At 37.9% G+C, this 25968-nt stretch overlaps 1 protein-coding gene across 18 annotated transcripts in view; it reads left to right on the top strand.

Annotated features, from left to right (window-relative positions):
- ZNF521 (zinc finger protein 521) overlaps positions 1 to 25968 on the top strand; it is a 231342-nt gene that overhangs the window by 108810 nt on the left and 96564 nt on the right. For all 18 annotated transcript variants that reach the window (XM_026791011.2, XM_074549808.1, XM_074549803.1 and 15 more), the window contains one exon: positions 4802 to 4886. In XM_026791011.2, coding sequence (XP_026646812.1) covers positions 4802 to 4886 — 85 coding nt within the window. The remainder of the gene's footprint in view (positions 1 to 4801; positions 4887 to 25968) is intronic.

Below are 25968 nucleotides of genomic sequence, written 5' to 3'. Positions count from 1 at the left end.
TAGCAGAGCTTTTGAAATGGTATAGCACAAAAGACTAATCTGTTGGGTGAATAAGTACGGCATAGGGAGAGATACTTTCTTTGATTAAAAAAGAAAAGAAACACGATCTTGGGTACAAAAAGCATGAGAGTCTTGTGAATTGAGGCAGGTTGGTTTGGAGGGGTGTAAATAATGGAAAGCCTTAAGAATCATTATTTGCACCAATTTTGTTGAACTTATGCAGCATATCAGTAGGCTGGAAGAAAGAATAAGTAGTAAGGTGATGAAATTCCCTGATAGTACAAAACTGGGGAAATGTCAGAACAAAATAGGCAAGTGATAAAATATTGAATGATTTTGACAAGGAGGTGGAGCATGAGCCAATAAGTAGCATATGCAGCTCATTTTCAAGTAATATAATGGGGCTAGGGAATAGAAAAAAAATAATGTATCAGTACCTCAGACAGTCAGAGGGCACAAAAGTGTACACAGAAGTATTTTCTGCATACTTTTGAAGCACTTCTGAATAGAACTGTAAATCCTCTAGCAGAGTTGTTATTAGTTGCAAATAAAATTCTGTTCACAGAATTGAAGTACCATTTGAAAATTTGTATTCCTGGACTGTTTATAAAAGCAGCAAAGTCTCATTTCGCATGACATGGACACACTGGGCACCTTTATAGAAAAGAAATTTAGAAAACTGCAGAGGGGTAAGTGAGGATTGGGACAATAATTAAAGGTCTAGGTGACATTAATTATTCAAAAGTTTAGGGAGACACATGCATATGCCCAATCCAGAGCTCTTTAAATGAAGTCACAGGGAAGATTTGAATGCTGGAAGCCTTTAAACTGGTTGTGAAAAGAGGAATGCAACAGGCACCCAATGGTCTTGTGAGACATTTGTCCAAGCAGTTATTCTTCTACAGTGATTTTGAATGGCCCCAGGAATGACTTGGGCCTCAGATTTACACTCAGCATGGAGGAGACAAATTGGCACTTAGGTTCTTGACAGGAGGGGGTTCAGTGAAGGATTATGGGCTTGCTGATTGGAAAGTTTTTATTAAAAGATGAGGTGATAATAATAATAATAGTAGTACGGAAAAGTTAAACCACGTTCTTAATCACATGTGCCTTTCTCCTCTGGAACAAATCCTCAGGAGTTTTTGCAAGACAGCAGTTTTGAACACTTTGCATCTTCTCCATTTACTAAACTGGTCCTGTCTGAGTCCATGCAGGAATGTACTGGCAAGAGCATTCTCTGACCCACCCTTGCTGATTTGAAATTGCTCTCTTACAGGAAATATGTGTCAGCTTTTTTCTGTGTTTGTAGGGAAAAATGACAATATTGTCATTCTTCTGTCTCCTCAGGAGACTGACAGGTATCCTTTGGGAGAAGCAGCTGTGGCAGGTTAGGGTGTGAGTGCCCTTAACTGACCACTCTTCATTGTGTGGCATGGATATGCTGAGGGCAATGAGCTGGAGCAGCAGGGCCTGGATGCCTGCTCAGTCCTGCTGAGTCCTCCACACGCTGGTGGCCTGGGCGCAGGGGCAAGGGAGCTCAGCAAGAGTTCCCTGCTGCAAACAGCTGGAGCAGGACAAGGCAAGGATGGCTGTCACTGCCCTGAGCTCCTTTCTGTTTAGAGCCATCTTGCTCTGCAAAGGCTGGAGATACTCAAGAGAAATTCTAATGCCTCCTTGAGTCGCAGTCCAATTCTCCTCCTGTGGTGTGTCACACAAGTGCTGCAAGGCTTCTTCCCTTCCTATCCAGGCAAGGGGCGTGGAGCTGCAATACCAGGGTTCTTTTCTTTCTTATTCCCCCAAGTTTCCCCCTTTTGGGAACACAGTGTGAGGAGGGGCTGGGTCTCCCCCCAGATCTCATCCTAGTAGGGAATTGGGATCAGCTGTGAAGCACATCAGGACCCAGGAACTCCTGCGAGCAGTTATGTGTCCCATGGCTCTGACAAAGCTTGTGAGACTAATGTGCAACTTGCAGCAAACAACGACTTCCTTAGAATGTGAAACATATGGAAATAAGTATGTGGGTTTTGTTCAACATGGTGTTAAAACGACTGGGTTTGATCACTTTGAAAATCTAGGAGTAAATGGAATTTACTGAGTATGCTTTTAAAATGAAAACTTAATCATGCACAAGTTTAGACACTTTGAGATGAGTGTTTATTGAGCTAATAAAAGTTGATGTCAACATTTTAGAGTATGCTTGGAAACAAAAAAGAACTAGTGCTTGATCAAGCAGCAGTCACATAAACAATCTTCTCTTCATGATAAAAAGAAAAACTCTGTGTGTGATTCTGCAAATATGTCAGATCATTTTGAACAGGCTAGTAAGTGCTAGTAAATTATTATTTTTTGTTGTTGTCAAATCACTTTGCTTTTTAGCATTTGACTTCAAAAAATCCCCAACCTTTGTATGTGTTGTCTTTATGTACATCAGTCATAATTTTGCTGACAATTCTTGACATGCACTCTGCATTGCTCTGCTAACAAGAGAAAAGACCAGCCATTACATTTATGTTTCTTTGTTTTTCAACAAAGTCACATATCAGGAATAATGCTAGGGGTATGCTAATAAACAATACATAGTGGCAGTCATCAGGGAGCAAGAAATATTTTCTAACTAGTTCTAAAGGGAAACAATGTTTTTTAAAAAGGGAGAGTGATTGTTATTTATGCAATATTGTTATTCTATATGTCAGCATCAAAAAGCATCTTGTAAAGAGCTTAGCATAATAAATCATTGATTTTGACTGTCATTATTTAGAGGTCTTTGCTAGATCTAGATGTAGTGCAGTAAGGTTAAATTTACCAATATATAATAGGAAATCCTTAGACTGAATCTGATTTTCTACCAATGATACCAGAATTGTCACAAGAACAAAAAAAGAGAATAAGTATTTTATCTTTAAAAACCGCTGTCTTTACCAATAGTAACAGTAACACTAAGTCAAAGCAGATGTGGTTTCTTGGTGCCCATTGATTTTTGGTTGTCTACATAATGATTTAACTTGCCTAAATTTTGAAAAACTAAGTTTAATTTAAAAATAGCAAAAAAGGCTTATCGTTGTTTCCACCATGAAGAGACGCAGCACATTTTATTGTCATCGAGAAAATTAAAATATCCTCTGTGTATGTGAAGCAATGGGAGATTTGTAAAGAGGAGCCCACAGGAACACTTAATTTCAGAGTTGACTTTGATTAGTCACTAATTTTTCAGTTAACTTGGTAAGGCAAAAAAACATATGCTTTATATTCCTGCCTACAGGCTTGAAGTAGAAAGATACTTAATAGATGGCCACTTTGTCTGTCAGGGACTGAGCATCTAAATTGAGATGCTGATAAAAAATCCAGCAAGTTTTTATTACTGTTTGGAGTCAGGTAAAAAAAATCCAACACCTTTAAAAAAATATAATTGATTATACCAGCTGCATAAAACTTTTCACAAGTTAAATATATACAAGAGAGGCTGTATTTTTGATGTACGTTATCCAGTGAACCCTATTTCTTCTCCAACTAATATATGGGAAATCTGCAATTTAATACATCTGTGCCAGCTTCTTTTGACTTTACATTCTTTAAAAAATATGTGTTTTTCTGTGGTTTTTTCTTCTTATTTTTGCTGATGTAGGCAAGGTGCCTGTGGCTGTACAGAAAGATCTGTGTCTCTTGAGTTACTGCCTTGATGTGGCAGTTCAGGGCTTACCTTGACAGTATTGCATCTTCAAAACAAGAATTGAGCTCTTCAGGACTGTTACCTTAGGACTTGAGTCCTTGATACTACAATTATGCCATTGAATAATGTTATAAATCTGGCTTGTCTCATTAGATGTCTGGATAACTGCAGATTTTAAGTCTTATGAGGGAAAAAACAACTTTACTTTGAATACACTCTTAGTTTTCACTTTTAAAACAGTGCTTTCCAATATCAACTCTCTGGCCAATTCAGATCAAGAAAATAATCAAAGAAAATGCAGTTACATTTTTAGGATGTTGAAATGTCTTGGATAAGTTATATACCTTGTAGAAAAGGGAAAGAGCAGATCTTATTTTGAAAGACAACAAGACAGAAATTAAAAATGTATTCTGTGCACTGGATTGAGCAGACAAATGCATTTTCTAGTTTATAATGAAATTTGAGCTGTATACACCATGATTTTTAAGTAAGTCAAGCCCAATCTAATGTGGCCAGAAGGCATGGTCTCTGGCTAGTTTCCAGTCAGGCTTCCCAGTTTTAGTACAGGCTTGCCAATAGATATTATTGAAGCAAATGCCCTGATATAGGGACTTTTTGTCCAGACTAGCTGGGAGGTTTTCCTCCTTGAAAAATGGCAGTCTGATGGATCATTTAAAATGTGTGGTGCAGAGGAGATTCTGCAGCCCCACTGAAAATGAGAGAAGCATATTTCTCATTTCTGTGTTCTTTTCCTGCCTTCTGCCTTGTTCTGTAATGGATCGAATCCATTGGTGTAAAATGAAGGATCCACATTGATTTCAGTGTTGTTTGGCTTACATCCCATACATCCACATTCCATTTTGCCTTCCATGAGTGTGAAACTGATGCTTTAGTAATACTGATGTGTTCATGTAGTTAGGAAGTTGACAACAATCTCTAGCAAGTTTCAAAAAACTCAAATGAAAGGTACTACATAATCTGCAGAGTGTTATTGTTTTAATATTAATAATTAAGCCTTAATGAAAGCATTGATGGAGAGCTTTAATTGACTGCTGTGAACTTGGTATTTTGAGTTATAATGAAATCATTACAATTGTATGTTTGAGTTAATTTTATCTACCCTTGTTCCTTTAGAAGAAGACCTACCAGTGCATCAAATGTCAGATGGTTTTCTACAATGAGTGGGATATCCAAGTTCATGTTGCAAACCACATGATTGGTAAGTGAGCACTAAAATTTCTCAAAGACAAATAGCCATTTTTCTTACTCCTTATCACCATTGTCTCTAAAATTAAACAGAGTTAAGGAGAAATTAATTGTGGATCCATAAATGATTAACCTAGGCATGATTGATTTTTTTATTCATATTATTAGACTTGATAAAGCATTAGCATATTTTATTTTCTGCAAGGGCTAGTTTAGACTTCTGCAGAGAATTATATATCCACTGCCAGTCAAAACACAGGTGATTAGCAAATTAAACTTCTAATCATTTTTGCATTATTGAAAACAAACTAACAGGAATGGTTAATGAACTGGATGTTAGCTTTCCGTGGAGTTTTAGACAGGTTTTAATTTCAGAAGTTATTATGGTAATGACACTACTGTGTACTTCTCAAGCACCTCAATACCAAAATCAAAACTGGTGAGTTTTTGTCATTAGGAAACATAAATAATTCAAATGGCCATAAAATAGTATTGTTTGTTATGTTTGAGCAGTCTGGAAAAAAATCCTGAGTGTATCTGTACACAATTAAATCCTATAAATTATTTGAAGAAGTAAGGAATTGTAGTATACAGTAATGAAATACACTCTTTAAGGTACAAGCATTTAAAAAAACATCTTTTAGAATTCCTGAATCCTGATGTTTACAAAGCTGTTACAGTTGTAAATTGGAATAAAACAAAAGCTGCTTTTTCTTTGATATTCATATTTTCCTATTATTTGCTGATTCCCCCAGGTTTACCCATAATGTTTTCAATTTGGTAACTACTCAGTAATAGCGCTAAGAGTTCTATCAGCCAATTAAATTTATCAAGCACATCATTTGCTCACTAATAAGATAACATTGACGGGATTGTCTCCTGGCTTTTTTTTTTTTTGTCTTTTTTCTGAATTTCGCTTTTCAAAACAGAGATTATTACCACTGATTTTTTTTACTGCTTCTCTTACACTGGTTTTCTTGCTAAAATAGCAGAAAATCTTACAAAGCATAGACCAAAAAACATGGTAGAGAAGCTGGTAATTACTTATCCAACAGAAGAGAATTTGCTTGATTTTTCCACTTTCAAGTTTGGTGGTAATATTTTCTTTTCTTTCGAGGTAACATGCAGATTTCTTCCATGAACACTTAGCAATTTGGCTGCACTGTAAAAGAAAGTTATCTGCCAAAACTTAATGCCCTATTTCTGTGGGTACTTTATTTAAGTTGTTACACATTTAGAGCATAAACATTTTATATTTTTCATAAAAATGAACAAATGGAAATGACAAACTGGTTTTGTAAAGGAGGCAAAAAATTTGCCTGTTAGGTTAAGCCTTAGTTTTGATATCTTGTGGTTTTGGGTAGAAGATAATTTCAGCTGTTTCAGGGTATTCAATCTATGTCAGTAATGGAATTTAAAAGTAGGGTACTAACAACAGAATTCACCATTTCTGCTGTTTTGTTTGAGTCCAGTGTTTGAAATGTTCCTAATTGTAGCATACAGTGATGCTGAAACTTGATGAGGAATATGGGCACTGTTTATAAGGGATGATGCTGGAATTGATGATGTGTTTGCTTGCCACCCTCTTCCCAGTTGCCACACAGTTTAAGAATGGGAGCTCACTTGTTTCATTAAATACTAAGATTTATTTTCCCTCTATTTTCTGGATGAGTTTTACTAAAGAGTCAGAATGGGAGGAGCAAAATGGGGAGAGAGTCAGTAAAGCAGGACAAATCCATTTAGCTGACTTCAGCCTGCAGATCTGAAAAGACTTATTTTCTTAAACTGAGCTATTAACTGCCTGTGTTTAATTTCTTAAAGCTGGATGAGGTTGAATGAGAATCTTTTAAAAAATATTTAATTGTTTTGTCTCTCTTCTATCTAATCATGCATGATATTACTTCATGACATAACCATAGTGACACAGATTTAAACGTGCTTAATATAAAATCTTACCAGTGAAATAAAGGAGCTTGCAAAACATGCAGGGAGATTTGCCGGTCATGCGTGTGGTAATCTGTGTTCAGTGGAAGATTCTTATCTGCACTGCCAGACTTAACAGTGCAGCTCCTAATGATGTAGCCTCGATTAAGCAAATGCGAGGGGATTTTGTGTTGGTGGAGTGAAAGGAATATCAGCGATCTGGAGAGTTTTGAATGTGACCTCGGAATCGAAGCACAAGGAAAAATAATTTCTGATCTCCAATTCGGTTAGTCTTCTCACCACTAATTGGATTTTTTCCTTAGCTATCTTTCTAATTTCACTCTCCTCCCTCCCCTTTAATTTATATCATTGTTCACAGGCCTTTTTCCAAGACCACATTCTGTCTAGAAAGAAAGGTTCAAGGGGTCACATAAAACTGTTTTTAACCAGCCTCAGTTTATGTACATCTGTAGGTATTTTTACAGAATTTATACATAATACAGAAAACATGCACACAAACACATTTGTGTGCATATATATAATACATACCCGTAGTCACCTACATGCGTATCAATATGTAGATTGAGAAATATATCAGATTAAGCACTAGAGTGAATATTGGCTTGTTGACACAGCACATTAAGCAAGCAAAAAAATATGGTTTCCTAAACAGATTGGTCCCTCCCTTTTTTACATGTATCTGATAAAATGTGTCTTCTTGCCCTGATTTCCTAGTAGGGGATTGGCAGAACAGGGTGTAGTGTCTTTGATTTTTTGGGAAAAGGAAAGTAAGGAAGCTTCAGGAAGACACAGAGAAAGGAAAGAGTTTAAATGCAAGAGAGGGGGAAGTTAATGTGGCAAGGCAGGAGTTACAAGTCAAATGGTGTGATAATCCCTAGATCAGATGTATGGTCAATAAATGCCTTCACAGAGATCATTGCATAGTGTCAGGAACTGTTATTTCCTCTCACAGTAAAACATTCCCATTGTCTGTGTTGTGGCTATTGATGGGTTTAGTGTCTTCTTACCTGAAGGACTCCACAATCATAATTCAGAGAAAAGAGAAAAGGGGAGGTACCTGGGACATGGGGCAAATGTGAAAGTGGAAAGTCATCTGCCAAACTCCACTCAGAAATGAGTGGGAACCCCTGATAGAGATAATGCTCAGCCAGCTGAGGGAAACAGTTGCTGCTCAACATCATGATGCAATCTGAAAGCCTGGAGAAGTTGATGGTGTCCCATCTAATCACTGTGCCCCTTGCACATGATCCTAATATGTAAACTGAGTTCATGTCGCTAATATCCGCAGAGAGAAGTTGCATTATGAAAGGTCACTGAGGCAAAGCTATACTTATAAAACCCCAGTGTGAAACTTAGGCTTTTAAATAAGGCAACTGGAATTACTTTGTTGGCTAAAATAGCTCCACTGAGGGTAGGTATTTTTAGGTTGTATGTATGTGTGTGTTTTTGTCTAATCAAATATAATCTCAACTAGACATTTAGCAGGGGAGGAGGGATTAGAGGCTATTTGAAAAGCCTCTTACTCTTCTTTGTTAGGAGAGTATATAGCATTTTTTCAGATTTTATTATACATTTCAATCAATTCAACAAGAGGGATTATGCCACCTAATGGAAAATAAAATCTGCCGATGACCCAGTGGAGTGTAACCTTAAGTATCTTTGATAACAATGCAATTTGCATTATACAAGTTATGTAATAAAAAGATGTTGTAGGGGCAGCTTTCCTTTAGTAACTACACATTTACTACTTCCAGAACTTTCCATTTTAGAACTGTTCTGCAGTATTTAATCCAGTCTTCCCAACATCTTCATGATGGGACGGTGCAATAAGCCTTTTCCTTTGAATGGATGAGGACAAAGAAGCATAGAAGTGGAATCCCTTGCTTGCGTTAAGTGAGCTAAAGTTTGACAGTTCTGACTGCCAGATCTGTCCACACATTTCCAGACACTGTGTTTCATCCAGCAGAGCCTGTGTTAGCTTAAACTACACGCTGAGTCAGGCTAGGCTAGGGGATGCTAGCAGACAGGAATGCATAATGTAGGTTTTTTTAAATACATCCTGTGTTTTGGCATTATTTTGGACCTAGATGTAGGCATGTACTTTTGTTTGGATGACTGTAAGGATGATTGCCAAATTAAGACCTGTCTGTTGGTGTGTGTATTGAAATTTGTGGGTGAAACAGTTTCCAGCTTTTGGGTGGGAAAAGAGGCTTCATATAGATTTAGAAAGTGTTGGCATAAATGGTATTTCTTCATTTGTCTTTCTTCTACCTTTTCTATCTGGGTGGAATAGCACTTTTAGCAGCTTCTTTGAGAAAATTCTATTTCTGGGTACACAGCGTCTGTGTAAAAGAAGTGTTTGAGCATTCCTTTGTTTTCATCACATAGTTTACAGTTGGCATTTGACCTGAGAGAGTATGAAAAGAGTCTGCAATTGTTTGTGTTCTGTTTGATGCACTCTGCTGCTCCTCCTTTTATTTTCACTGTTATTTCAAGCAGACATGCTAAACATTGTTTCATCTTCAACTCATTCCTTTACATCTGTAGTATCTGATGCAGTTCGGTGTAAATAGACTAAACAGGTGCTGCAGCAGTTGCCTAGGATTTTGAACAAATGCATATATAGCATGGCTCAGAATTGGGGGAGTTCAGGAAAGGAATTACTCCATATAAAATTATGGGGCTCAACAGCAGTAGTGTAAATTTGTAAGTGCTCTGAGTAAAGTGCTGTTAGGCGTGAGATAATGTAAAGAGATGACATTGCCAAGAACTATTTATGAAGAGCTTAATTTTTTTCACTCTGATAATTCTTGACCAATAATTACCAGCTTCTAATTATCTATTTTAGTTAGAAAGAAATTTCTATCACTATGGAGGTTGGCATTGCAACTAGCACATAAATCCCCAAAGAGGTAAATGTGTTCCAAACAGCCACAAACAACTGTCTCATGAAACATAGTGAGCAAATTGCGAGCCGCTGGCTGTGCACAACAGAGCAGCACATTTACCATTGAGGACTGATCAGGCTGACAAAGAGAATGATAAAAGGGGAAACAGCCACAATCTTTGTAGTTTGCTGCTACTTTTGTTGATGGGGAAAACAAGCCCCAGTGTCATAGCAAGAACCACTGCCCCTCTGAACAGCTGGGGAGCAAAGGGGAAGGATTTGGTATCTTTTTGAAGCCCTACTTTTGACAGTTTCTAAATATGTCATTTCTAATATGTAAACAGACTTTTCTTTTCTTAACCTTTTCAGTATCATGTATAAAACCCATTTTGTGAAGTCTGTTGTGGAGGGTTTGTCTCTGAGTGAAGGATGTTATGTGACATTGAGCAGGAAAGCAGGTGTGAGCAGGAGGAAGAAGTGAAGGGAATGGAAAAAAAGGTACTGAGCACTAAAGTTAGAAAGCAAATGGGAAAACAGGATGAAACAATCCCACAGCTGACTAGAGGAATTCTAGTTTACACCAGTAAATAAATACTTCATCAAATCCCAAATTACCAAATCTATGCTGAAACAATTGGAGTTTAAAAAGAAGGGTATATAGAAAATGCAATCTAACATTTTAACTTCTCTGCAAAGAAATTTTACAGCCGTGTTTTAAAATAACAAGTAGTATGTAACCATTAGAGGATGTAAAGACACATTTTGGTGCAAGTCATGATTTTCAATTTTTTCAGCGACAATGATATGTATAAATGCTTGTGTGTTGTGTGGATGTGCATGTTTGTGTTATGCATGTATTAACCGCATGCATAATAAACCTATACAGATAAATCATCTTATTTGCCTCACATTTGTGCAGTGTACATTATGGTACGTGGGGACAACATCACTGATGTCAAGACAAAGGAAATACCTCAATCAGCTTTCTGGAAATCAGCCCAAGATAATTCTTGTATGGTTGTAATAGCATGTGGCATTCACACATTCTATTATTTGTCTAATGCCTAAGGTCATTAAAACCCCATGATTTTCCTTTCACTTATGCAGAAAGCTGTGCTGAGCTACTAATACTTGTTGCACCACGTTGACCTCAAGTAATAAATCTTCAGAACGTCAGTTTGATCACTCTACAGTAAATCTGATATTGTAAAGTCCCCCTTAGCTGAGATTTGGAGAAAAAGGATCCAAATATATAGATCTACATTCTAGAGGAGGAAGGAGGTGAAGGCTTTCTTTTGTTAGTCTTTTTTCACTGGTTTTTTGAGTAGCAAAAAATTGAAATTGTCAATTTATAATGAAGAGAGTAAATTATTTCCTCTTAGCAATAGGAAATAATTTGAATGCCTAGGAATCTGCTGTTTACAGGCAGATCTGACAAGAAGTCATATAAAAGTTAGAGAAAACTTGGTCACCTTGTCTGCAAAATAAGGAGATGTAATTGAAATACCCAGGAAAAATCAGCATTTGGAGTTAAATATGAGAAAATGTAGGTTTATTTCATGAGGACCTGGGTTACAAAATAGGCAAAATCTGGGCTGTTTAATACTAACAGGAAGCTACTCTCCTGTGAGCAATGCTGGCTTATTTGAAAAGCCCATAAAGGGTTTCTGCATGGACCATACAAAAGGGATACTTTCTCTTTAATAGCCATCTGTACAGGAGAGATGAGAAGTGGGCCAGGTCATCTCTCCTCAGCTGTCATGATATTAACGTAGGTAATGGAGCAAGCTCTGCGTTCTGCTGGGTGTTGTTTTTCATAGATGTTCATCGATTTACACAGATAATTCTATTTATTTCTTAGAGTTGGTCCAAGCAAACCAGGCAGAATAACAAACACCAAAGCATTTCTAATGACTTTATCTTTGTTGTTTTGTAATGTAACTTTTGTCTAAAAAATGGTGTCACACCTACTGTGCAGATGGCTGCATGATTTGTAAACCAGCCAAAACATTTAAACAAATGTGTGATCTGGGGATAGATTAAATAAAGGATAAAATGGAGTGTGGACCACAAATTCTAATAATCAGATGATTTTAAGTTGTGTGTGGTGTGGAGCGATGGTAGCGGTGATAGCAGGGAACGCTTGCCAATGACAGCAAGGTGCCTTACAGATCTCAGGATGGAGCCTGTGGCCTAGTAGGCCTCAGTTTGAGAGCTGCACATTTGCTGTACAGCTGGCAGCTCTGTATGGGGACATCAGATAAAACTTATGTAAAATGAAGTGTTATTGCTTAGTATGAAATTGCGTGGGGAGGGAATTTGCAGACAGTAACTGAAAACAGGATTCATGGTACCAATGAAGCAGACTGTAAATATGAAGAGGCTTTAATTATCTGCGCAATTTAACGAAAAATTCAGGATGTATTCGGAAGTGGCAAAAGCAGCTGTACACACGTTCCAGCAGCACCATTCACTGGGCTGCAGGTTCTGTCTGTCACCTACTGGGGCTATGGGTGCCCCATCCCTGCCACCCCCTGTCCCCAGGTGCTGGCTTTCCCCACTGAGCCGCTCTGCTTGGAGCTGGCACTTCCTTTCTGGGTTTGAAGCAGAAACAGATCCTTGCTTTTTGAAACAGCTTTCAGGAAAGGCTCTCCAGGCTTTTAAAATCACAAATGGTTCATCCAGGACACAATCTGCAAGCAACCATGAATCCTTTTTTTTTTTTTGGGATGGGGGAGAGCAGGAAAGAATGGGGGGGCTTTGAACCTTGGACTCAAAAATTTTAAGAAAATAAAATGCAATTGTTGTATTCTTAAATAATATTAGTAGTAACACTCATAGTAATATTAATAATAATACTAAAAAGAGCATCTGAAAAATGCCCATAATTCAGGCTGGAGTTCATCCTGTAAGGAAATGAAGCAAAGTGCATGGAAGGTTTAGATTTTCCTGCAAAAGTGCCTGTGGCATGAATAGCACTCGATGGACAGGATGCTATGGAAAAGCAGTGCCAGGCAGGATGAAAGTTGTTCCCTACCCGATTCTCCTCCGAGCCATGGCAGTGATACGCTGTGCGTGTCAATACTTAGGCACCACAGGCTGAATTAATGGCAGGGTGTCAGCCTTCCTTTTGTTCTCTGCTGACCATTTGCACTGCGGGCTTGCTCGGGAGCCATAGCACCTTCCTTCGGCCGCGTTTGGCTGCCGGCGCCGAGGGCAGCCTCCCCATCACCTTTCCAAACCACCCCTGCTCCGAGCAGGGGAGCCTCCGATTCTTTCGGGGAGCTCATCCCAAGGCTTCTCCCCGCGATGTAAACGTGGGAAGCACAACAAAAGAAGCCGATATGGAGAGTGGGTGTCGAGCTTGAGCTGATCATATTGTTGCATTTGGTGAGCTGACGGGGTTTCGTAGGTCACCTTTAGAATTATGCCTATGACAGCAGTAGCTACCTGCCAAGATTGCAAGGTATCTCACAGCTCTCAGGATGGAGCCTGTGGCCTGGTAGGCCGCCGTTGGAGGGGCACACATTTGCTGTACAGCTGGCAGCACTGTATGGGGCAGCAGTGTGGGCTGTTAGGGAGCTGGAAAGGAGACAAGCATGAAATTTCCTCTAACCCCAACTCTGTTTTTCTGTACTGTTGGCTGCTTCTCAGTTCCTTGACAAAAAAACCAATCAGGCACCCTTTAATCCGCCTGTGATTACCAGTGGTATAAAAAGAGAAGCATAATGAGGAAAAATGCCTCGTTTTGTTGCCTTCAAAAGCCAACAAATTGGAGTTAACTTGACAGGAAGTGGCTTAATAATTAGATTATTTATTTATTCCTGACACATATCCCCCTGTTACTAGTCTCAGGAGATCCTGTAGATGGTACGATTTTCAAGCTGCCATTACTTCGCTGTCTTCTGTGAACAAAGAAGCTACTGTCTATCAGTCAATTAAATGCACTCTTTAAGCAGAGGCTGAGAAGTCCTCAATGGATAGAGCCCTGGGACACTGTGGCTGATGATTCCTTTCTCTGTACTGTACATCACACTCTCAACTACGGTCCCCACAGAGATGGAATAAAGTCATGCATTAAAATATCACTTGTTGATTTGTTTGCTAATGAAGAGCCATTGAAATGTTTGTGTGTTTCTGTGGCAAAATTGTTGATAAAAGGACTACTTGCTTGCATATCTTACTTCATCTTCAGGAAGTGCTTATTTAAGACTTACTAAAATTAAAGTCAACAAATTAGGGAAAAAACAGAGAGATGGATAATATTGGTTTACTTGCAATTCACATCAATGTAAATAACACTGAGGACAGAAAGAAGAGAGAAAGGGGAATAATAGTACTTCAACCATGTCTGTTATCATTTTCTTCATTAGTAAGAATAAAAATCCCTGATCTTTTTTTTCTAGTACAGTAGTGAGCACCCATTTCAAATAATAAAAATGCTAAAGTATCCATTTTAAAATTAACCTGGACATGTAAGAAAAGGAGGAGGGATTGGGGGGAGGGGGGAGTGTGGGTTTTTTTTAATGAAAAATGTGAAACTTTTTTCTGTTCTTTGCATTTCTTTAAATATGCCAAGTTAGCAAAAGCTTCCATTATTTAGGGATTATCTGTGTGCAGCAAGTTAGCCTCTTAGCTGAGAAAGGTACAACCATGCCAAGATAGTTACTAATGCTAGTTAAGGGTGCATGCTTAATGCAAAATCACCAAAGTTATTTGAAGCTGGGGCTTAATAATACTCCCTGTCATCCCCCCACCACCCACCCCTATCTACCCATCGGGCTTCTTAATGGGATTTCATAATCTCTGCCCTTCCACCACTCTTCTTCTACCTACTAATAGCTCAAGTCAACAAAGTGGATGGGTGTGGACCACATTTTCTGCTCTGGGCAGGAGAGAGGGAATTTGGTTTTGGTTTTTTTTTTATTTTAAAGAAGTTGATATATATGTATATCTGTCTTCACACTGGAAATCAGTAATTGGCAACCTCCATCTAAAGCTGATGCAGGTCTTATGCTGCTCATATTAATGAGCTGTATTTGCTCTGAAGAAATACAGATAGTGCTGTAGCAGGTCTCCAGTAACCTAGCTCTGTTCTGAACTTAGCATCTGTGTGGCCATTTGCACCTACATATAGAACCTCTAAGTGCTGTTATACACACACACACATATATGTATGTATATTTATTTTGTATATAGAGAGTCACTGTTTCTATGATTGTTGTTTTCAATGAACTTAACAACAAGCTATAGGGAATTAATTCACACCAGCCTCAATTGGAGTGTTTCTTATTCCTATCCTGTTATTCCAACTCATTTTATTAGAAAAAGCTTAGATACTCAGAGGTGTTCTATAATAGAAAATGAATTTGAAACCCATTCATTAATTGGTGATTAATACATTTCAGGATTAGTTTAAGCAAGGCCCTACCTCCTGCCCAGTCAAGTATGGTCTGGTTAATATCCAATTATCTGCACCTTCGTACTTATTATGTCTTAATATTTCGGATATGATAACCAGAAACTTGAGAGTAATGCTAATGAGGAGCATAGAACAGGAATTAACCGGTGACACTCTCAATGATCCTTCCTGAGGAAAGTAACTCCTTCAATCTCCTCAGCACAGTGGCTGAGCTACCACCCCACTTTCCATAAGCACTGCTTTCAATTCAGCCCTTATGGGAGCTTAGAATTATATTTGTGTTAAAATTCTTCTTTTTGCATGCCTCACAGACCATCTATGGCCAAAAGATACACTGCACATCCTGTTTCACTTGTAGAGTTACTTTCTTTAAGTGGAGACGGTAGAAAATCAGCAGTAAAGTAAAATAGTGATACCTACTTTAAAGAAAAGCTATTTTGCAATTGAATGCACCCTTTTCTATACATGGGTGTATGCACACGTATATTTAAACTGAACTAGAAATCATGTCCTTCAGCTTGTAAGACTGGTGCTTCAGCAACCAGTAAACTAGACAGACACATCTGTGAAATACAAAAATTAAAGTCCCCTAATTCATAAATGTGAAACATAAATATTCCCAAATTAAAACTTTTCATGCACAAAATTGTCAGGCCCTTAGCATTCAATCTCAGGATTCTAGACTGTGCAAAAATTATTATATATCCTTCTAGGGAAACATGCAAATAAAACCATTGCAACAATGTATCATTACTTCATCAGAAATGAGTAATTCTGTCATGTGGCCTGAAACTAACATACCTATAGAGGTAATTTCAATATATAGAAAGAAAGGAAGAAGAAACATTCCTTTTTGTAAATTTTCTTTTTCTTAACTAAGCTGCTGTTTGAATATCTTGTGCAACTCAGGACATTATAAGAAGCCCCAAAGGAAATGAAGCAGTGGGCAGAATGAAGGCAACCTGCTCAAAAGTGCAAAGCTACACTGCACATTATTTTTATTACATGAATATAATCTGATTGTTATGGTACTTATCCAAGAGACTTTACAGAATATGCTATTCACAGTATATTGGACAAAGCTTAGTTCAAAACTCTGCCTTATTCACTGTGTTTATGATGAAAGGTGCCAGCCTCATGTTTAGATTAGACTGAATGATAAAAGGAATAGTGTATTTGTGTAATCAAAAGCAATCATAAGGCACATGTGCAGTGGCCAGAGTTAAGGATATGCCTGTAACATCCTGTTTTGGCTTTCATTTTCCAGGCCTAGCTACACAATTCAGATTTTCTCTCACACAGAACTTTATTAGTGTTGAAGTTCAGGACCTCAGCAGTATATTCTTAATATCTAGCTGTTTGGCTAGGCACCCTTTTTCCCAACCCTCTCACAGGCAACCTTCACAATGAACCCACTGTGCTTCTGGCTTCATTGCTTTTCATTGCACGCCTATGCAAGTGCCAAGACATTGGATAACAGTGCAAAAAAATTCTCCACCCCCCCCCCCCCCCCCCCAAGTCCCCAGATGAGACTCCTGCAGAGCACTGTGTAATTTATTGAACAGCTTGGGAGATGTTGATGTTTACTACCTCGTTCAATTAGACATTCAGAGGCAATGCAGCCCTCCATTTCCTTCAAAGTTTGGTTAAAAAGCCTAACCCAAATATCACTTAGTGCAAAGTGTGATTTGCAAACTGTCATAACATGATCAAATCAAAACCAATTTTCACCAGAGCAGTTAAATACTCATCTCTTCAGATGAGTGACATTTCCCTGCCAAATTTGAACTTTTAACCCACACTGCTCCTTGTGTGCTGTTACTCTTCAAGTCTGACTTAACAGGGATGTTATTCTTAAAATCTTTTGATAAAAATATAGCTGAGCTTAAAAAAAAAAAAGACTAAAATTAAAACAATAGAGAAATATAAAGAAATAAATGAAAAATTAAATAAATAGGCTTGGGCAGAGAGCTAGTCTAGAAAACTTAATGTTAGGGATACTTCTTAATAATAGCAAAATTCTCTACTTTTACCTGCTTCTGCATTTGCACTAGTGATGGAGTATGCCTAGCAGTGCAGACCAGAATTGTACCGCCAGGAAAAATCCTTCATGGTGGTGCATGGGAATAAATTAGGTGACAGAAAATAGGACTCTAATTTCTATGATATGTCACCTAGGTTATTGTATTTTACATCAGCTGCCGCTTTTGTGCTGCATGTGCATCTCTTTCAAGCCTTGTGATAGGTCCTCCAGGCCAGTCTTTCTGTGGGCTGCTAATTTTCTTTGACTCCTTCAAGCTAAAGCTTCAGCAGGAGAAGGTTTCTTCTCTGACAAGAGAAACACTGATCACAGTTCAGCTAGCCTTTTTTTCTTAAACATGTCCTTCTCATTCATCTCCTTAAAAGCAGATTTGGAAGGCTCTTTGACTCTAGCCGTTATGTCTCATAAATACAGTTAACTTTTCATAGTATTACATCGTCCCTTTCTCTCCTCTTGCTTTATGGCATTCTCATTTCTTGTTTGGAGGGGAATTCCTCTTTTTTTCTAAGTATTGCTTTCACATCTTTTCTTGACAGGCTACAAAGACAATTTTCATTTCAATGTGTCAAAATGGTAGTCAAAATGGGTTCAAGTCTGTGGTGGTTCCAGCATTCCTGGTGGCTTCTTTGCTAGCCTAGAATAAGTCACTGAAATGTGAAATGGAGACAGTACTTAGCCACAGAGACTTTTTTCAAGACAAATTAGTTAATGTACATTCCAGAAGGAAAAGTACTATAATGCTGTAAATAGCAAGCCATTAAATCATTTGTGTTTTTTATTATCTCTTGGCGAATGGGGAATTCTGCTGCTTGCCTTAGAGCTCCCAAATTTGGTTCATATTTCCTATCCATTTCAGAGTGCAATTTAAAGAAAAATTGTTCCTCCTCTTTTACTGTATCATCACTCCTCACAGATGCTGTCCAGCTGATACCTGTTCTTGACATCACCTGCTCTACACAACAGAAATTGTCCTTCATTTTTTCCCCAGGCAGAACCAGCTAACAGGAAGAGAGTTAACAGAAATTGTGATAGCTTCCATGAGTCAGTAACATTGTCTTACTGCTATTCAGAATTTTTCCTTTGTCACTGCAATTCTGAAAGTTGCTTCAAAGTCCATCTACTCTGCAGGTGCTGTACCCTACACAAATCTCTTCCTCAATTCCTATATATTCTCCTATCATATAAAAATTTTTCTTTTCTCCCTTACCTAAACCAGTTGAATTTCTTTGTCTTTCTTGGCTGTTGTTAATTTGCAAGTAGTTCTAGCTGTGCTTTTGTAATGAGTTTGAGGGTTCACACTCTAAAATGTATTGTCAGTTTTTAGCGTCAATCTCTTATTGTGGCGTTCAGCTAAGTCTTGTAAAAATGACACACTTGTGCACCTTCAGGAGAGTTTTAATTTTTCAGTATTCTCTGCTGAAATTACTTTTTTTTTAATCTATGATTGTGATTCAGTACCAGCTATGGCTGGCACCACAGATCCTGTAGCTTTAAATAGTGTGCCTTAATATTGCCCCCTTTGTATGCTGTATTATAATGAAGCAACATCACTAAATTGCAGTGAAGGGTGATTGTTGCACGGGGATGACTACTACACCTTGGGGTCTATTTGCACCAGATTATTTCTTTATTGTTGTTATTACAACCCATCTTCTTTACTCTCTGGATACTAAACTTGCTGTTGGACATCCATGTAGCACAGGGGATCTTTAAAAACATTTTGGACATCAATTTGTCTCTTAGGTACACACCAATGACTGTTCAATTCCAGGCTCTGGTATCCTGTGTGGCTTTGCAATACTCGGTCTGTTCACATGACTTGCAGTGTTCTTCATTATTTGCTCTTAAAAAAATTAGTTTGTTGCTGATAGAAGTGACAGACTTTTCTTGCTAACCAATTTCAGACAGGAGCAATACTAGATTTATAACAAGTGGAACATGCTTTTTACCTTCCTGCTATTCCCCATACATTTTACAACACAGAAGAGTGTAAGAATGATTTTGCTGGAGCTGTTTCCTTTCCTTTTGGCACTGTGTTCACATTCAAAGAAAGAATTATAGCAGTGGTGTCAGTTTATCATTCAGTGCCATGACCACAAGGAACCTTCTGCAAAATTAATTTCACTCAAGTAAGAAAAATTATTATTATTGTGAGGATACAAATATTTTAATAAAGACTTTCTTTTCAAAAATCTTTTCAACCTACAGGGATAATGTTTAAACAGCGGTTTCAGCAAGGTAAGAGTGCAGATTTCTGCCTTAGTTATACAAGAATGAGCTTTCATCCATGCAGGCAAATTTTAACTGATTTGCCGGATGATAAAGTGTAGGATAATAATTTATTTTGTATATGTGGAGGTGAAGGAATTGTCTTGTGTTCTATAGCCACAGGGCAGCTCAGGAGACCACCGCTGACACACTGGAGGTACAAAGAACCATTGTCCACTCCCACATGCCCTCATTGCGTGATCACTTTTGATACATCGGGTAGCAACCTTCCTGTCCCCCCTCCCAAGGCAGCCTGGGGATTCAACAGCCCCTGCTAGTGCTCTGCTGAGGGGTGGACCTGGAATCTACAGCTCTTTGCATGGCTTGCACCGCACCAGGGCTCCCAGATGTGCTGGCCTGTGGCTCTACTGTCTGCATTCTTTGGTGCTGTCCTTGCCAGGACTGTTGACCAAAAAACAGTGTCCCAAAGCATGAGTTTCACAAGGTCCACAAGCTCTCTTCTGTGTACCTGTGCCTGTCACACTCAGGAAAAGTTGTAAACGGACTTGCATGGCACCACAGTACATCTGGAATTGTAATGAAAAGGTCTCATCCTGAAAACATGCAACTATACGTACGATTTTATTCACATGAATAAATGTCTCAGGCTTCCTTTTATACAGGAATAAGGCTGTATATGATCTCAAGTGTTTGCAAGATTGGAGCCTAAATTGCCATTCCGGGTGGTACTTTAACAACACGTTCTAAATGTGGAAAAAAATATGTGTCTTCTGTAATGAAGTCATCATCCCATTAAAACATCTTTTTTCCCTCGGTGACACCAAACAAGAATTTTGAGCTGTAATTTGGACTTTTTCCATCCTTATGAAGATAGCCCCTTTTTCTCATTGCAAGGCAGCTTTTTGTTTTTTCAATTTCTTCTTTAGTTTAATACTGTAGCTGGGTAGCATTCCCATTTAAATCCAGAATTAGATCTGACACACCTTGCATTGAACTATCAATTCTTTTAAAACTGACGCCAGTTCCACACTCCTTGGTCGTACAAACTTCCGATTATGGGTCAGAGAGCATTGATTTTTAGCTGTCATTTCTAGCACACACACTGTAGAACTGAAATTTAAACCTTAATCCACTCTATAATACAATTAATTTTTAATGTGGAGTAATACTAATTGAAATAGCCTGAATTTAGTAAGTCACCACAAGACATTTTCAAAAGCAGTAGTCTCCACTGAGAGCTGGAAGGACAGATAATCATTGTTTCAGTGTTTACAGAATAAATGCACACTCTGCAGGCAATTCCATGCCAAGAGATTTTTTCCTTGTTAGTTTATATTAATATATTTCATTGTGGATTCAAATATTTTTTCAGTGATTTCTACTGAAATGCATCTGTTGTTTTGAAGCAAGTTATTTTGATTCTGTTGTAGTGAAATGTTTATTTTTGTAGATCATTTTCAGTCTTACAGCACTTTTTTTAACACAACTGTCACTGTATTATGTAATTATCAAATACATTGTGATGTTCAGAGAAACTAATTCAATTTTCTACCTATAAAATGGTCAGCCATGCAGTTTCTATGTATGATAAACCAAAGCTGCATGTTCTCTACCTGACTCTTTTTTCCCTTAGGTTTGCCTTTCATATAAACAATATATCTTGTGCCATCCTGACTTCACTGCATCACTTCTAATTTTCAGATGTGATCTCTTCAGATGTGACCTCTTCAGATGTTTTAGTGGGGAGGATGGAGAGGGAATTTAACTGCAGAGGAACAGATCTTACGCAATTAACCAAGGAGGGATTTAATCATTTGTATAATAGCAAGATGCCATTTATCTGATAAGGAGTATTTCTTAGAATGCTTCAGTTCTTCTGATGAATGGGCTTGTACAGTGTTCAAAGTGAGCACCAATGCTAAGTGAAAAGAAATGTCATGTGCTTTACATCATCCTTTCATGGCTTTCACATTACAGTATTTAATAAGCCAATAGTGCTGTTAAATATTTAGCAAATGTTCCCTCAAAACTGTGCCATATATTCAAATGGGATTTTGAGACATTTTACAGCACATAAGTAAAAATTATGGTTTAGTTCTTGAAATGGTCGAAACATGGCATATTTCCTAAGGGAAGTGCAGGACAACATGGCATAAATACATTCAGTAGATTTCACACCAACAGAACATCAGCACTGATTCCCATTTTTCGGATTAAGGATTCAAACTGACTCCCATTTTGTCAGAAGAAAGCTGCACTAAGTTTATTTGCATGGTATTAAAACAGCATTATAATGTTTAGTAAAAACCCTGTGACTCACAGGGTGGCATTTTAAAGGCAGCCTTACCAGTACATAGTCCTTAACAATTTATGTTTTCTGAGTTGTGGGTGAGAGAAAAGCAGAGATCAAGTTGTTGCCCTCTTCTGAGAGTAACAGTTCATCAGTAGGTAGCACTTTCAGGTTTTGTAGTAGGCAAAATAGAGACTTAATAACATAGCTGCTGCATGATGTTTTTAATCAAACAATAATAAATCACTAGAAACCCTGTCTTCTTTGACAAACGTCTGCAAGTTTCAGATCCTTGTTGTATGCTAATTAATCCTCACTAAGTACTTGTATAATAATTAAATGTCTTGCACTTATAGAACTGCAAAGCCTATTTATACTGTTTAAGTTTCTTGTTATCTTTGAAAGATATGTGGGTTCCACATGTGTTGCAATGGGTATTCTTCTGTTTCTTGGGATAACTCCCAGATATTTGCCCCTGTCCATGTGTAAGAGGAAGCTGCAAAGGCTGGGCAAGCCTGTCTGGCTGTTAAATCAGTGTGTTTGCTGCTGCTGCTGCCCAGCTGCACATGTTCCTGCCCCATGCAGAGGCAGCACAGTGCTTCTGCTGCTTGCACTGACAGGGAAGGGACAGCTTTGCAGGTGCTCAGCTGCCTGGATTGAAGCTCCCACTGCTGTTTTCTTGGGATATCTCCAGTCCTCCCATTCCTTACTTAGTCTCTGAGCTCTGTGCACATATTTGGGCCTGCTGAAGAACTATATTTTCACATGTTCCTATAAAAAATAAAGGCTTATATTGGTGGGTAAGGGACATATTTAGTGTGGCACATAGTTTAACTCCTGAAGGTGAAAAGCAGTGTTCTTCTGCAAAGGTTATTTTCTATGTGGATGAATATGAATATTTTTATCATTTTCAGTTTGTATCAGGCACCTTCTTTTTAATATTGCAAAATATTACTCACTTGGGAAGAAATACCAGTGTAGCCTGTTTGAAAATTATTTGGGTCTTCTTTAAAACATTGGATTCTTCTTGAGAAATCATGTTCATATGCATGGCATATTTAAGTGTTCAAAAAATTAAGGTGTTAATTGCATGCATGTGTGTGAATATATGGAAAGGTCTATATAGTTATATAGGGTAGACATACTTAATATGCATATCTTGATGTATCTTGACCTCAGGTTACAAGAGTAGAAAATCCCATTTTCCAGCTTGTTTCAAATGTAGTAAAAATGCTGCTTCAGTTGCTTTATGCTACTCACATTGGGAAAGGTGCTTATACTGTGATAATTATCATCAAGGAATATTAATGCGTTCAGCATTTGTAACCCAAAAACTCATTATAGCTTAAGCTGTGCATCATCTGTGAAGAGAGAACTTTGCCAGAATTCGCTCTTCACAGGGGTTGCCTCCTGCTTGTGATGGAGTGGTCAGAGTATTGGAAGAGGTCACTCAGGCTATTTTTGAAAGCTCGAGTTTTGCAATTTTTGATTCACTACCTTCTGTCTAAGTAGCTTAGCATTCTTCCCCCACCCTCCAAAAAAAAAAAAAATCCTATTTCTAATTGAATGCCTGGTGAAGTGCATAAAGCTAAAAGATTGCATCTCATTATGCACAAGAGGCTAAAGGTGTAGACATAAATATTACACATCAAGGTCACAGAGATTTTGGAGTCTGTATTCCATCACCATACATGGGATTTGAACGAGCACCACTGTCACTCATGCTAATGGGAACTAGTTGTTCTAATCCTGTGATCTTTGATAAGAATCTGGATTCTTACTTGTGTAAAACTTTTGATGCTTTTGGTAGCAACTTCCACTTCAGTATTTATGTATTCTGGGACCATGTCTTGATTCCTTAATGCTATTTCACCATGAGAATAAGATTTATCATTTTTACACCCCTCTTGTCTTCCAAGCTCCTAAACCCACAGTTTAACAGCCTTCACATTTCTAAAGTATACTTGAGCAGTCTGTTCAAAGCATCAGAGCCCAATTCTTTCCTCACTCAATTTTCACACCAATGTCCCCCAGTTGATTGAGCTGATTTATATTGATGTTGTTGAGAGGAGATTCAGTCCTTAGGCTTATTTTGTATTTTCATTAGTACATCTTGTTGTGAGAGTCTATATGTGCTTATACATTGTGCTACCCAAATGGTAGTAGAATGGTTAGAGAATGAGATGGCTGAAGTATCTAAAAATAAATAACTCTCTGCAATCAAGTATTTCTTTTTTGTTGACTTGTAATTGAAATCTTCATTTCAACTAAGCAGAGGAATATGATGCTTCCACCCTTGGTTATGGAGACAGTAGTAGTGCCAAAATAGTGGTGTTCAGTACTTGTTGTTGCTGGATTTTTTAATATGGCTTGGTTTTATTATTTTTTCTTCCCAATGCTGATACAATGTTTGTCATTTCTCACTCTTAATACTGCCACATATTGCATGTTGTAGTTTGCTTTATATTAGGCAGAGAAAGCTGGCTTTTGTGGACTGCTTTGTTTCTGAGGTCAGGATGTGAACCTGGCCTTGCTCCTGAGAGGACTAGAAAAATCTATTTCATAACTTTCTGCAGGCCTCAAAGAAGGCTAAGAAAACAAAACAAAACAAAACAAAAACCCCACAAAACCCACAGGCTTAGTTTAGTCGTGGTGAAGAGTTAGATCCATCAAGAGGAAAGCTTGCAGCTGATCAGCTTTTCTTGTCATAAAGAGTCCCTGCTGTCAGTGCACACTCCACTGATGTAGCAAAGCTTTGGGGAGCCTTGTGAGTCTTTTCAACACCCACGTATTTGTGCAGAAATACCTGACTTGATAATATAGAAAGAATCTGCTGAAGTAAGAAATTGCTTGCCTATTAAATCACCAAAATGAAGGGCTCACAAAAGAGGTAAACACAGTCCTCACGAGCTGAGTATGCGTATTACAGGCTTGCCCGGTTCACTTATGGGGCATAACTTTGGTTTGTGCAGCAGAGTGCTAATGCCTTGTAATGAATGGCTGTCTTAAACCAAGGAGAGATTCTCAGTGGGTGACAACACGGTTGATGGGAAATAATATGGTACCATATCTGCTATGTGAATGTAAACTTAATAATCGCTATGAATTTTGAGTAACCCTGCTTCCCTTCCAAGGAAATATTATGAAAAGATTGCTTCCAAATCCTTCGGATACTGTTCTTGAGATAGGTGCCTTAGTCTTTACCTTGAAGCCCTGGAAATGAATGTATACTCTTTGCAAGAGATAAGGGTGTAAACTTTCAAAGGAGTAAATTGTATTTCCATGTTTAAGCTCACCATTTGCACTTCATGTGGTGAAGGCCAGATGTGAGGAATTGCTTTTCAACATTATTTCTCCACCTTCTGTATCTCAAGACTTCTGAGTTATTATGCTAAAATGTTCTATTACATGTAATAAAGAAATGTTGGAAAACTAGAAATAGAGCAAGATTGCCTCCATCGATTTGGCTGCACTTGGATTGCTCCAGCTACATCTTAAACCACAAAACAGATCATCTTTGTGCAACATAATAATGTTGCTGAAAAAAACAAACAATCTGCATTTGCTTATGGCATGAAAAATGAAACCATTTTCCAGTTTTAACAGTTCCTCCTTTTAGAAAGGGAATCGGAAGGGAAAGTGCTGGGATTGTTCCTTATCCTGCTTACACCAACACAGGGAGCTACCAAGTAGGTGATTACAATGAAATGTGAGCAAATGTTTATGAAAAAACAAATGAAATCAGAATTAGGGCCAGCAATTTTTTAAGTGTTAATATTCACTCCATGCTTATTTAATTTTTTTTCAATTTTTTTATCTATTTGTCAAAATTCCTATTAGCGTACTGTGAAACTCAGGGAGTAAGCATGGACATAGCATCTGCTTTTCAGCCAGACCCTCAAAATACTTCCACAATTTTTAAATTCATCTGGATCCTATTTCATGCATAAGGCTTTTATTTTGTAGGATTAAAAATCTTAAAACTATCTCAATTTTTAAAAACAATAAGCTCTCTATATTAAAAAAACCCACAGCAACATGCTTTTCTATATGATTTATTTTATACAAATCCAAAAGCTCAGAGATTTATTGTATGTATAAACTCAAAATGGAGAAGATTAGATATTGTAGCATGATGTTCAAAGGAGAGCTATTGGAATGGTAGAATTCTTGGCTTGGCTCCCTCTTCAGATGTAATTGCTGCTTCATTAGGTCTTGGAAGAGCTTCCTATGGTTAAATTTAATCAAATGGTTTAGAATGGCAAGCTCGTATGCTCAAAAT

Source organism: Zonotrichia albicollis, chromosome 1, assembly GCF_047830755.1.
Source record: "Zonotrichia albicollis isolate bZonAlb1 chromosome 1, bZonAlb1.hap1, whole genome shotgun sequence".
Taxonomy (NCBI): Eukaryota; Metazoa; Chordata; class Aves; order Passeriformes; family Passerellidae; genus Zonotrichia; species Zonotrichia albicollis.
The sequence above is the reverse complement of the archived record's forward strand: the minus strand, read 5'-3'. Positions and strand labels throughout refer to the sequence as shown.